The sequence below is a fragment of the Sus scrofa genome, chromosome 13 (genome assembly GCF_000003025.6).
Source record: "Sus scrofa isolate TJ Tabasco breed Duroc chromosome 13, Sscrofa11.1, whole genome shotgun sequence".
NCBI lineage: Eukaryota > Metazoa > Chordata > Mammalia > Artiodactyla > Suidae > Sus > Sus scrofa.
In genome coordinates this window covers 17606882-17619710 of record NC_010455.5, presented here as the reverse complement: position 1 = coordinate 17619710, position 12829 = coordinate 17606882, and the positions used below count along the sequence as shown (strand labels likewise).

Genomic DNA, 12829 nt, shown 5'->3' with positions numbered 1-12829 from the left:
ACCCATGCTATCCCTCTTATTAAATGCTGCGTTGTATTCTACCGCACAGAAACATAAAAATCTCTTTATTCTACTGCTAATAACATTTGGAATGTTTCTAATAATGGGATACTATGGATTAAGTTGCTATGTACATTTTAAACATGTCCTTATTGGACACAGGCACTCACTTCTCTTAGGGATATACCTAGAATTGGGACTGTGAAATCATGAGTGGGCAACATGTTTAAGCTAGATGTTTTTGAATGATGTAGTATTAACGTGGCCTTACCCAGAGTCCACTGACCTATACAAACTAAAAAAGACTGAGTGAATGTCATCCATTTGTTAGAATCTATGTAGATGCTATCTTACCTCTCCTGACTTCATTTCTGGAATGGTAACTTTTGAGTATAACTCATAGTTCAGGCCCCGGACTTGTACAAACTATCTGCTTGTGTGATCCTGTGTTTATTACAGAGCTTTCTTCAGTTACAGGTTTTATCACATGCAAAATAGTCACAGGATACTTCTTGTGATAACTGAATTATGTAAAAGTCTTTGGTATCTGCTTATTTTGTTCATTTATATTTTGAATGTCAGATCCTTAACAATGGCTTTAAAATAGTTTGTATTTCTAAGTCTTGTTAGTTGGAAATTATACAAATCTATCAGCAAAGAGGGTATTTACTTAAAGGTGATTCTTAATCCATAACAAGATGCACTTTGCACTGAAATTTCAATGATGAATGATGTCCCTGCAAACTTCTTCCTACTTAATCAGAATTGAGAAAATGAAGTTTGCTGTCAACAAACTTGTAATTTCCAGTTCTCAGCCACAGACTATAATTACATTAACTGCTCAGAAAACAACTGAACAAAAAATTTATATACTAGTTCAAACAGTTAATAATTAGAGCACATATAAGGCAAAATCACTGAATTTTCCTTGGTTGAGCACTTATGCAAAATAAAGGAGGACAGTTTACTTAAATATGCAGAGTCAAGCAAAGAAAAACAAAGCTTTAAAATGAAATAAGAATCTCAATAACAATACTAAAGTATTTGTTAAAAAAATCTCTTACCAAATACTCTTTCATCGTTGATATTTTTAATGCAGAACCAGAGGCCTGCTGGGAAGGTACACACAAGAATATGTAGATCAAAGAAGAAAGATACCCAAGTCGTAGGTTGATGCTCTGACACTGATGCAATAATTGGAATGTGTATTTTTGCATACCTGGTATTAAAAAATTAACATTATTTAAAATTAAATGATAAAACAGGAGTTCCTTTCAGGTGAATAAATTTTCCTTGATTGTAGATATGGTTCCTGTTCCTTACCTTTTTTTGCTTAAAAGTATATTTCAATGTAACCTTCCTATACTGGAAGTAAATCTGACACACGCTGGTAAAAACCAAACCAATATGCCCTTCCAAAAATTAGAATTATCTAAGGACGGTTATAAAAAGTGGTCAATTACTGTTTGAAAGCAAGAAAAAGTAAACCATAATTCGAAAAGATACATGCACCTTAATGTTTATTGCAGCACTATTTACAACAGCCAAGACATTGAAGAAAAAGTAAACCATAATTCGAAAAGATACATGCACCTTAATGTTTATTGCAGCACTATTTACAACAGCCAAGACATTGAAGCAACCTAAATGTCCATCAACGGAGGAGTGGATATAGAAGATGTGGTACATATAGACAATAGAATACTACCGAGCCATAAAAAGAATGAAATCATGCCATTGGCAGCAACATGGATGGACCTAGTAGAGATTATTACACTAAGTGAAGTCAGACAGTGAAAGACATAGACCACATGATATCACTTATGTGTGGCATCTGAAAAAAAAGGGTACGAACGAACTTGTTTGCAGAATAGAAAGAGTCAGACTTTGAAAAACTTAATGTTACCAAAGGGGACAGGTAGGGAGAGGTGGAGATGTACTAGGGGTTTGGGACTGACATATGTACACTGAGATAATGTGGAATGATTGGCCAATGGCGACCTGCTGTGTAGCACAGAGAACCCTAACCAATATTCTGTGATAATCTATGCGGAAAAAGAATCTGAAAGAGAATGGACAGGTATGCATGTGTCACTGAATCACTCTGTTGTACAAAAGAAATTACCACATTTTAAATCAAATATACTTCAATACAACTTTAAAAAAATAAGGAAAAAAAAAAAAAGGTTTCTGCTGTGGCGCATCAGGATTGGCAGCATCTTGGGAGCACTGGGATACAGATTTGATTTCTGGTCCAGCACAATGGGTTAAGGATCTGGTATTGCTGCAGCTGCAGCTTAGGCTGCAACTGTGGCTTGGATCTGATCCCTGGCCTGGGAAGACCATGTGTTGTGGGGCAGCCGGGAAAAAAAAAGAGCAAGCGAGCAAGCGAGCAAAAGAATAAGTATGACCAACAAAAATTTAACCTAGGGTTTTTTTTTTGTCTTTTTGTCTTTTTAGGGTCGCACCCATGGCATATGGAGGTTCCCAGGCTAAGGGTCCAATCGGAGCTGTAGCTGCCAGCCTATGCCAGAGCCACAGCAACACCAGATCCGAGCCATGTCTGTGATCCACACCACAGCTCACGGCAACACCGGATGCTCAACCCACGGAGTGAGGCCAGGGATCGAACCCGCAATCTCATGGTTCCTAGTCAGATTCATTTCCACTGCGCCCTGATGGGAACTCCTAACCTAGGATTTTTAACCCAAACAGAACAATTTGCTTCTACGACAGGTTTTCCCTCAAATTCTATGGAGATCTACAGGCTGATCTTGGGAGGTATGTGCCTATTAGCTTCAGTCATTCACATTTACTTTGCTTATGCCCTGTCATTAGGGTTGGGCAGAAGCCCTTTTTGTATTACATCAAAAGGCAGGCCTGGAATTCCTTTCATGGCTCCGCAGTTAACAAACCCAACTAGGATCCATGAGGACTGGGGTTTGATCCCTGGCCACCCACAGTGAGTTAAAGACCTGGCATTGCTGTGGGCTGTGGTGTAGGCCAGCGGCTACAGCTCTGATTTGACCCCTAGCCTGGGAACCTCCATATGCCTCAGGTGCGGCCCTAAAAAGTAACAAAATCATAAATTTAAAAAAATTAAACAACAACAAAAAGGTAGGTCTGTTCAAGAAATGTGTAGTAGGTTTTTTATTGAGCTATGTGGGGAGTAACAAAGAAGTCAGAATAGCAAAATCAAGGGAGACAGGTAAATTATCACCAAGAGACATTTTCTTATCCTTAGGAAACCTTTTTTTTTGTCTTTTGTCTATTTAGGGCTGCACCCACGGCATACAGCGGTTCCCAGCCCAGAAGTCAAATCAGAGCTGTAGCTGGTGGCCTACCCACAGCCACAGCAATGTGTGATCCGAGTTGCGTCTGCAACCTACACCACAGCTCACGGCAATGCTGGATCCTTAACCCACTAAGCGAGGCCAGAGATCAAACACGTGTCCTCATGGATACTAGTTGGGTTTGTTAACCACTTAGCCATGATGGGAACACCTGGAAAACATTTTTAAAGACCAAAATTTTGAGCTAGTTGACTAATTTAAAACTGAAATTTTTAAATTAATTCATTTTATAATAGCACTCTTAAAAAACACCAATAGGAGTTGCCTTATGGCTCAGCAGGCTAAGAACCCAACACTGCCTCTAAGAATGTGGATTTAATCCCTGGCCTCACTTAGTGGGTTAAAGTTCTGGCGTTGCCACAAGCTGCAGTGCAGGTTGCAGATGTGGCTTGGATCTGGTGTTGCTGTGGCTGTGGTGTAGGCCTCAGCAGCCTCTCTGATTCAACCCTTAGCCTGGCAACTTCCACATGCCATGGCTGTGGCCATAAAAAGAAAGAAAGAAAGAAAGAAAAAAAAAACAGGGGAAAAAAGCCCACAATAACATTTAGCATACCCGATTAAAAATATCAAGAAACTTGATAATGTGGTATTAGACACAAAGTTAATTTTTTTCTTCATATCTATGGCATATGGGCTTATAATATGGCATCTACCCTTAATGATTAAATTAAATATTACTGAAAGATGGGAACTTTGAATACATTGGTAAAAACAAAAACTCATAATTAAAATGGCACAAATGTTACATGAAATGTTTTAACAAAACTAAAATAAGGGTTTGCCCGTGAAGAACAGAAATGTGACTTACATATACTAAAGGTGAATTCCAAACAGGTATTATAACAAAGACAGGAGTTCCCGTCGTGGCGCAGTGGTTAACGAATCCGACTAGGAACCATGAGGTTGCGGGTTCGGTCCCTGCCCTTGCTCAGTGGGTTAACGATCCGGCATTGCCGTGAGCTGTGGTGTAGGTTGCAGACAAGGCTCGGATCCCGCGTTGCTGTGGCTCTGGCGTAGGCCAGTGGCTACAGCTCCGATTCAACCCCTGGCCTGGGAACCTCCATATGCCGCGGGAGCGGCCCAAGAAATAGCAACAACAACAACAACAAAAGACAAAAAGACAAAACAAACAAACAAACAAACAAAAAAACAACAACAAAGACAAAATACAACATTTACTAAACTAGTACATGCTAGATACTTTAGAAATGTTGCCCCGGTATCGACAGAAATACTGACAATAAAAAACAGAGGAAAAAAGGATATTTTAAGTAACATGAGGGCAAATAACTTATCTTCACTTACCCAGTGTCCCACAATGAGTAAAACCTGCCACTCCATGGTGCAATGTAACCTTGGAAGGAAAAATGCAGAAGAAATTAATCTGCCTTTTCATTGTTTTTGTTTTATTGGTTTTATGTTTGCTGATTTTTACGGATTAATTTAATCTAATATTAAAAGAATTTCAGGTTTTTTTTAAAATAGGTGACAATGTATTTCACACAGCCAGTCGTCAGATAAAATAACGTTAGGGATCAAATTTAAAAATACCCATGGACATTATACCTCCAGAGAAATACAAGCTGATAGATAAAACTGTACAAAGTTTCCCAACTTTTTCTTAAACTTCTAGTTGACTAGTAAAATAAAGCTAAAACATTATGATAGTATGCATTTAAAAAGGGAGAAGCGTCCAGTATGCCAAATTTAGATAAATAACAAAGATGATTTTAAAATTTGTGCCTTTTACTGTTATCAATTAATTCTTCATGATTTTAAGAGCTAAGCTGGGAACATTAATTTGACAGACAGAATACCTTCAGAAAGAATTTGACTTGTTTCTAGTGTCTAGTAAAGTGAGGACTAGAAAGTAACTCAAAATCCAGAAGCAGGTTAAAACTGATTAGACTGTTTAGAAGCAGGAGATAGAGGGAAGAATGTATGAATAAAAGGAAGGGTAAACATGCATTGTTAACACTGAGAAGCTTTGAAGTTTACAAATTTTGGGCCTATTCATCTATCAGGAGAAGGAAGCAATTTATTAGAACTGAAGTAGCAAAATTAAGATACTGCTAAAAAAAAATCAAAATTTATAGGGCTATTCAGATTTTAAAACCTTTTACTATTAGTTCCATACTCTTTGTAAAGAATACAATCACTATATTTGACTAAGAAAAATGAAACATGTACAAAATTTGAAAAAGAACTAGCTTTTGCAATAACGTAGAGACAAACAAGATACACATCATACAGGTGATGACACCTACCTGTATAAGTCAAGTAGATGACACTAAGGAACACAGCTCCTGCAGCTAGTGATACACCTAAAAAGAATAGGGTCTGGAACTCTTGTTTTGTTAATCGGTCTCTCAGATACTGCAAGAAAGCATAAGCTTGCAGCAATGCAAAGACACCTAATTAAAGAAAAGGTTCATATAAACATATCAACAAAGCACTTTTCCAAGGACATTAAGAAATATTAATTTGGAAGATATTCTTAGACTACATTTACCATTCATATCAAAGACTAGTCATTTGATCTGACATTTCCTTTGTCAAATGGCACTCAACCAATTAATATATCCAAAAATTCTGTTATACATTTTTTTTTTTTTTTCAAAAGGATCAGATTTCCCATTCATGGACTAGGCAAGAAAAATCTCATTTCAATAACTGAAGCATCTTTAGGCACATTAAATCCCCTCAGTTTAGCAACATGTTTTCCAAGAAAAAAAAAATTAAAATATCGTTAAAAAAAAAAAATCCTCAGACTTACTGAAACATAGAAATGACCTGGATCAGAAGACTCCCGATATATATATGGTTACTATTTATAATATATAGTTGAGTGATAGAGAGAACCCTAATTCATCTGGAATATTGGTTTTTCTTTAAGAAAATTTAGTAGTAAGTTTTTTTTTTTTTTTAAAGACTGTTAAGAAATGGTTCCTTTTATTTTAATTAATTAATTAATTTACATATTTTGGCTGCACTTGTGGCATATGGAACTTCCCAGGCCAAGAACTGAATCCATGCTTGCTTGTATGCTTGGATTATTTATTTATTCTGGCTGCACTTGTGGCACATGGAAGTTCCCAGGCCAGGAATTGAATCTACACACTGCAAGTGCAAAGCCAGATCCTTTAACCCACTGTGCCAGGCCAGGAATGAACTCACGTCTTTGCTGCAACCTGAGCTTGCTACAGTAGGATTCTTAACCCACTGTACCACAGTAAGAACTCCAAGGGTTATTTTTTTAAAGTTCATTTTAGGATGGTTCAATAAGTATTATTAAATTTTTGGAATATAGGAAATGTAATAATGCATATGCATAAAGAGTCAGGTGACTGTATATCTACAGGGACATTGCTGCAGATCATTACATACTCAAAACTGAGTATATATCTCTCTCACATTTCTACCTGGTACTTTTACAAAATCAAATTAGAAGTACTTCACAGATTTTAAAGTGCTGTATCACAGTAAGGTGTGGGTTCTGAACCTTTTTTGCATGGAGGGTGGAGAGATGTGGGTTGGGAGGTGGTTAAGATTCTCACTGTGAATCTCATAAAGTACTGATATTTATAAAATGTTACACCCACTGACTTCCTATGCGTCATGGACCTTATATGAAAAATCTCTCATAAAGTTTTATTATTAACAGATCTCCCATTATATCTTGTTATTTGTGACCCAGATTAAGAATGGGCAAGCACTCTACTTTAGGGAAGGGAATTATATGACTTTATAATCAACATAAAAGCCATTAATTCCAATTAGCAGATAGGGACAAAATATTTTAGTGAGATGTAAGGAACATAAAAAATGTTCCATATAAATTTGGTGAAATGAAAACTCACTGGTACAATAACTTGGTGTATAGATACACTACTATTTAATATTTGTTTATACAAAGCAAATGTTATTTAGTGTTTGCAGAAAAGGATGTTTTGCCTTTTCAAAACAGCAATGGCTGGGAGGATAGGTACTTTTAGGAACACATTATCACAAAGTTCAGTAAATCCTATGATATTCCTATTTTACAGTGGTGATGTTTTAGAAACAGTAATGATGAAAACTAGAAACTAAAATAAACCCTAAAATAACCCTTCATTCCCTTGGAGATTGGCCAGTCATATATTCATATACTTTTTACAAGAAAGAAAATATTTTTCATACCTGCAGCTGCCATGTGTTCACTTGTTCTAATGGGCTGAAATCCCACAAAGGGTATCTGCATGGATAATATTAAGCCCACAATATAGAAAGTGCTATATGCTATAAAGACAAAATAGGAAAACAAGGATAATTTACTAGTAGCATTAAATATTTTAAATATAAATAGACACATATTTTCAGCAAAGGTTTAACTGAATTTATTTTAAGAAAAGAATATTTTGCTTGTTTGTTTGGTTTTTTTGGTCTTTTTAGGGCCACACCTGTGGCATAGGGAAGCTCCCTGACTAGGGGTCAAATTGGAGCTACAGCTGCCAGCCTACACCACAGCCACAGGAACGTGAGATCCTGAGCCATGTTTTGAGACCTACACCACAGCTCACAGCAATGCTGGATCCTTAACCCACTGAGCGAGGCCAGTGATTGAATCTGCATACTCATGGATACTAGTAGGATTCGTTTCCACTGAGCCACAATAGGAACTGTAAGAATAGAATCTTAAAGTGATTATTCTATTCGATACATAGTTGATGGTTAATCATACATTATAAATCATGACATTCTTTCTGCCATTACAAAATATTAAGTACTTTGTTTTACAAAATTATCATTCAGAACAGTTTAGGAGAAAAGTGCTGTTTTCCTTTCCCAAAAATGGAATCAAATTTTTAAAATCTATCATTAATAATCAATGACATGAACCAATGATATATATGTATATAAGTAACATATAAATGATACAAATAAACACCATTTCTCTTGGCATTAACCCAAAGTATGCATGACCAAAGGAATACTTACCAGTATCATATATGAACAGCTGCTACTGTCTCAAAAACTCTCAAGTATGTCACACCCTTTTTATAGTCTCTTAACACTTTTTGTACAGTACTTAACCAGTTAAAAAAAAAAATCTTACAATCATTCACTAATTTTTCTGTGATTAAAGAACAAAAAAGAACTAAGTACACAGAAGTTAAGCCATAAAACAGACTAGTTATTGCATTTATTAGGGTCTAATGAAACTTAATTTACTCTTAGCATTGAATATACTATAGGATTCTTGGCTTATATCAACCTAAATGCATGGGCAAATTGAGGAAGCATTATAATTTATATAATAGTCTTGTTTTTGCATTTAGGTGTTCACAGATCACTATCAGACAAGTTGATGACAGAGAAAGTATTCGGAATCACTGCAATTAAAAATTATTTAGAAATGAAGTTAAAACTCATATGAAATAAGGTTTTATTTCTTTTTTTTTGGTCATTTTAGGGCCACACCCCCAGCATATGGAGGTTCCCAGACTAGGGGCTGAATCGGAGCTGTAGCTGTCAGCCTACACCACAGCCACAGCAACATGGGATCCAAGCTGCATCCAAGCTGCATCCAAGCTGTAGCTGTCAGCCTACACTACAGCTCACAGCAATGCCAGATCCTTAACCCACTGAGCAAGGCCAGGGATCAAACCCACGTCCTCATGGATACTAGCCGGGTTTATTAACCACTGAGCCACGATGTGAAATGTTAAATAATATGAAAATTATTCCATTTATAAACCTTATTCATATCACTTTATGAAGCATAATCAATATTTAGTTGCTAGCAAATAAAGCACTCTATTGGAAAAAAACAAAAGAGTTCCCATCATGGTGCAGTGGTTAACGAATCTGACTAGGAACCATGAGGTTGCGGGTTCGATCTCTGCCCTTGCTCAGTGGGTTAAGGATCCGGTGTTGCCGTGAGCTGTGGTGTAGGTTGCAGACATGGCTCGGATCCTGCGTTGCTGTGGCTGTGGCGTAGGCCAACAGCTACAGCTCCAATTGGACCCCTAGCCTGGGAACCTCCATATGCCGCAGAAGCAGCTAAAGAAAAGCCAAAAAGACCAAAAAAAAAGCAAAAAACAAAAGACTGCAAGAGAACCATTACAGCAGACATATCCACATGCTACATACTGCAGAGCACAATATACAGGACATACTTCTCTTCACCTACTCAGTTAAGAAAGAATGCTTAATTGCTTTAAAAAAAAAACCCATCTATAGAAGATTTATAAAGTATGGGTTAATGGTTCACATGTTAATTTGCCTTACAAGCTGTTTGATGAGAGATGACTACAGTCTTAGGAAAAGGATAAGAAGCTCAAGTAAATTTAATAAGAAGGACCAATGTATGAGAATAAAGTTTCTGATGACCTCAAACTAATAAAGAACTGGTTTAGAGGCAGCTGCAGAAGTAACCCATCCAGTAATGTACTTTGCAGACATATTAATGTTGGAATAGAATTACCCTCCATAAGAGTTAAATAAATAAAAGTTTCTATGTCACATATATTTGAGCTATCAACCTATTTGGTTGATAGGTTTAATATTATGTTTCTTTTACAAACCAGTCTGTGTAAAAGCCCAAAGAATCACAGAGGCAGAAATGGTGGGGTGGGGGAAGACAAAGTTACTCTGTTATCTTGAACTTAACGACAAAATTTCAGTTTTCTCACTACAGAACAGGGGTTTGAAAAACATCTGATCTCCCCCCGCCTCCCCGTAATAAGCTAAGATTCTACAATCTAGGCCTTTTGGATACCTAGAGTTGAAAAAGTAAATCTCAGACAAACAATGCACAAAGGCACAATTAGACCAAGCCTGGAGTTTCCGTTGTGGCTCAGTGGTAATGAACCCAACTAGTATCAGTGAGGATGTGGGTTTGATCCCTGGCTCCACTCAGTGGGTTAAGGACCCAGCATTGCTGTGAGCTTTGGTGTAGGCCAGCAGCTGTAGCTCTGATTTGACCCCTAGCATAGACACTTCCACATGCCACAAGTGCAGCCCTAAAAAGACAAAAAAAAAAAAGAAAGCTCGAGAAAACCTTATGTCATTTATGTGTTTTAATTATAGTTAAGTCAACTTACATCTCAACACTATAAGCACCTCTAAGGCTGGATTTCTCTTTCTTACAAATGAACAATGAAAAGTTCTAACACAGCCACAGAATTTGGATTAGAAATGAAAAATGGCAAATACTGAACAAAAAGAGTAAAGCCTTAAAAAAAAAAAAAAAACCAAAAAACCCCAAGATCAGAGTTCTCATTGTGGCTCAGTGGGTTAAGAACCCAACATGGTCTCCATGAGGATGTGGGTTCAATTCCTGGCCTCGCTCAGGTTTAGGATCTGGTGTTGCTGCGGCTGTGGTGTAGGTCTGCAGCTGCAGCTCGGATTCGACTTCTAGATGGGGAACTTCCATGTGCCACAGGTACGGCTTTGTAAAAAGAAAAACTAAAAACCAAAAACAACACTGAGGTCAAAATCACACATAATCATTTTAAAGCAAAAAATATAGGGGCATTTAGAACATTCACAGTGCTGTGCAACCACCTAATCTCTCTAGTCCTTAAACATTTTCATCATCCCCAAAGAAAAGTCCATACGCATCAAGCAGTTGCTTCCCAATCCCCCTACCCCAGTACAAGGCAAACACGAATCCATACCTGTCTCCAGGGATTACTGGTTTGTTCTTAATTGTAAAAGTAATATATTGTTTGAAACAACAACAGTAAAAAGTAAAGTTCCAGCCCATTTTTTTCCCTTTAAGTCACATTTTCCAGAAATAATCACTAGAAGGCACACATGTCACATTCTCTCTCTTAAAATGGGACTTTACTCTGCTTGATAATGTAAGAATTTCAGCAATCACTTGCTTGAGAACTATCAATGAAGTTTCCTCTCAGGAATTGCTCAAGCCCATTTCTAGGCATATTCAAAAAAAGACTAAACCTGGTAATATTTTCATTTCAACAGTTTTATGCAACTTTGCAGAGACATTTATTGTTATTATAAAAAAGAAAACACTTTATACAGAAGTAGATGCACTAGAGTTCAAGTTAAGAAAATGAGCAATGGAGATGAGTTCAAGAAAAAGAAGCACAATCTGATGAAATACAAGAAATATAAAAAAATGCCAGGTGACTTTAATTTGTAAACATCACCTTATAAATATAGTTAATGTCAAACAAAGCTGGACTAACAGAAACAGGCAAGTTCTGTGTTTTACCTATGAATATTTCTCTATCCAAATTAACCTCATTTATACCTACTTATATGTACCAATAATACAAAGCTGATGTGATATATACAGTAATCCAAAGATAACCATTTTCTTTTAGGAGGACTAGACTCATGTCTTCCTTGTTTTTATATTTTTTAGATCACTGATACTGAGATGTTTACATAGAGGGATATATCTTCTCATAGTCCTCTTTAATACATAGATAAAAATTTTCATTGTTTAAAAAAGAAACGACAGGTCCCAAAGGGAGTCACCTGTGCTAAAACCAAGATTTAACACCTAACCCTAACTGAAGTTACAACCTTCCCCAGGAAAGGAATCCTACCTGATCAGTGTGGAATTTTCTGGTCAGCACCAATGAGGTAATTCTTTCTAACTGCCAACCCCCGGCCCCCAAGGAAAGATGAGGTAATCTGCCGCACAGACCTTTCCCAACCCCCCCCGATAGGTATCTAAGCCTGAAAGACATTTTGGTTTATGAATACCTTGTCTTGCCTTTAAAATCCTTTCCCTTTCTGTGGCCCTTTGGAGCCTATTTCTACTTGGCTAGATGCGATGCCGCCCAATTTATGAATTGTTAATAAAGCCAATTAGATACTTAAAATTTACTCATTGAATTTTGTTTTTTAACACTATTAAAGATTGCCTGCCAGGTAATATAAAATATAAACCATCACAAACTCATCTTGCTTAATACTGCCCTTCTCTGTGAACCTATAAAATTAGATATTTATTTCTATACATCAATTTAAATCCCATTTACAAACACAAAAAACATGTTTTAAAACACAAAAAATAACAATTAGATATACTACCACATTAAGAAATAGCAAACTCTCAATTCTTAAAAATAAACAGAATCTCCACTGCAAAATGAAAATGTTTTTTCTCCAGTCTCTGTACCATAGAATCTAACAATGTGTTCAAAAATTATCTCTTTAATTAATTCATACAGATTTAAGTTCATGTCTAGTGTGGTCAAGATATTCTAAAAATACAAAATCTTATTAAGATCAGTTAATTCTATCCTCTAAGTTAGATATCTAATTGGGAAAATCAGAGACAGACACAAATAACCACAATAAAATGAAGCAAGTACATGTGACATTGATGGGAAAAAAACAAAACAAAACTGGCTCTATAAAAACTTAAAGGAGGGAGAGATCTCTTCTTGATATGAGCACTGAAGAGGCCATTGACAACACCTAAACCCTTCTCTTATGTTCTCAGAAGACCT

At 36.6% G+C, this 12829-nt stretch overlaps 1 protein-coding gene across 2 annotated transcripts in view; it reads right to left on the bottom strand.

The window, feature by feature from the left end:
- Positions 1 to 12829, bottom strand: part of STT3B (STT3B, catalytic subunit of the oligosaccharyltransferase complex) — a 102699-nt gene that overhangs the window by 15329 nt on the left and 74541 nt on the right. For both annotated transcript variants that reach the window (XR_002338187.1, XM_003132088.6), the window contains exons 6-9: positions 7533 to 7631; positions 5621 to 5767; positions 4659 to 4707; positions 1065 to 1219 (exon numbers count right to left, since the gene is read on the bottom strand). Coding sequence is in view for 1 of the 2 variants with exons in the window: in XM_003132088.6 (XP_003132136.3) it covers positions 1065 to 1219; positions 4659 to 4707; positions 5621 to 5767; positions 7533 to 7631 (450 nt within the window). In the remaining variant the exon portion in view is untranslated. The remainder of the gene's footprint in view (positions 1 to 1064; positions 1220 to 4658; positions 4708 to 5620; positions 5768 to 7532; positions 7632 to 12829) is intronic.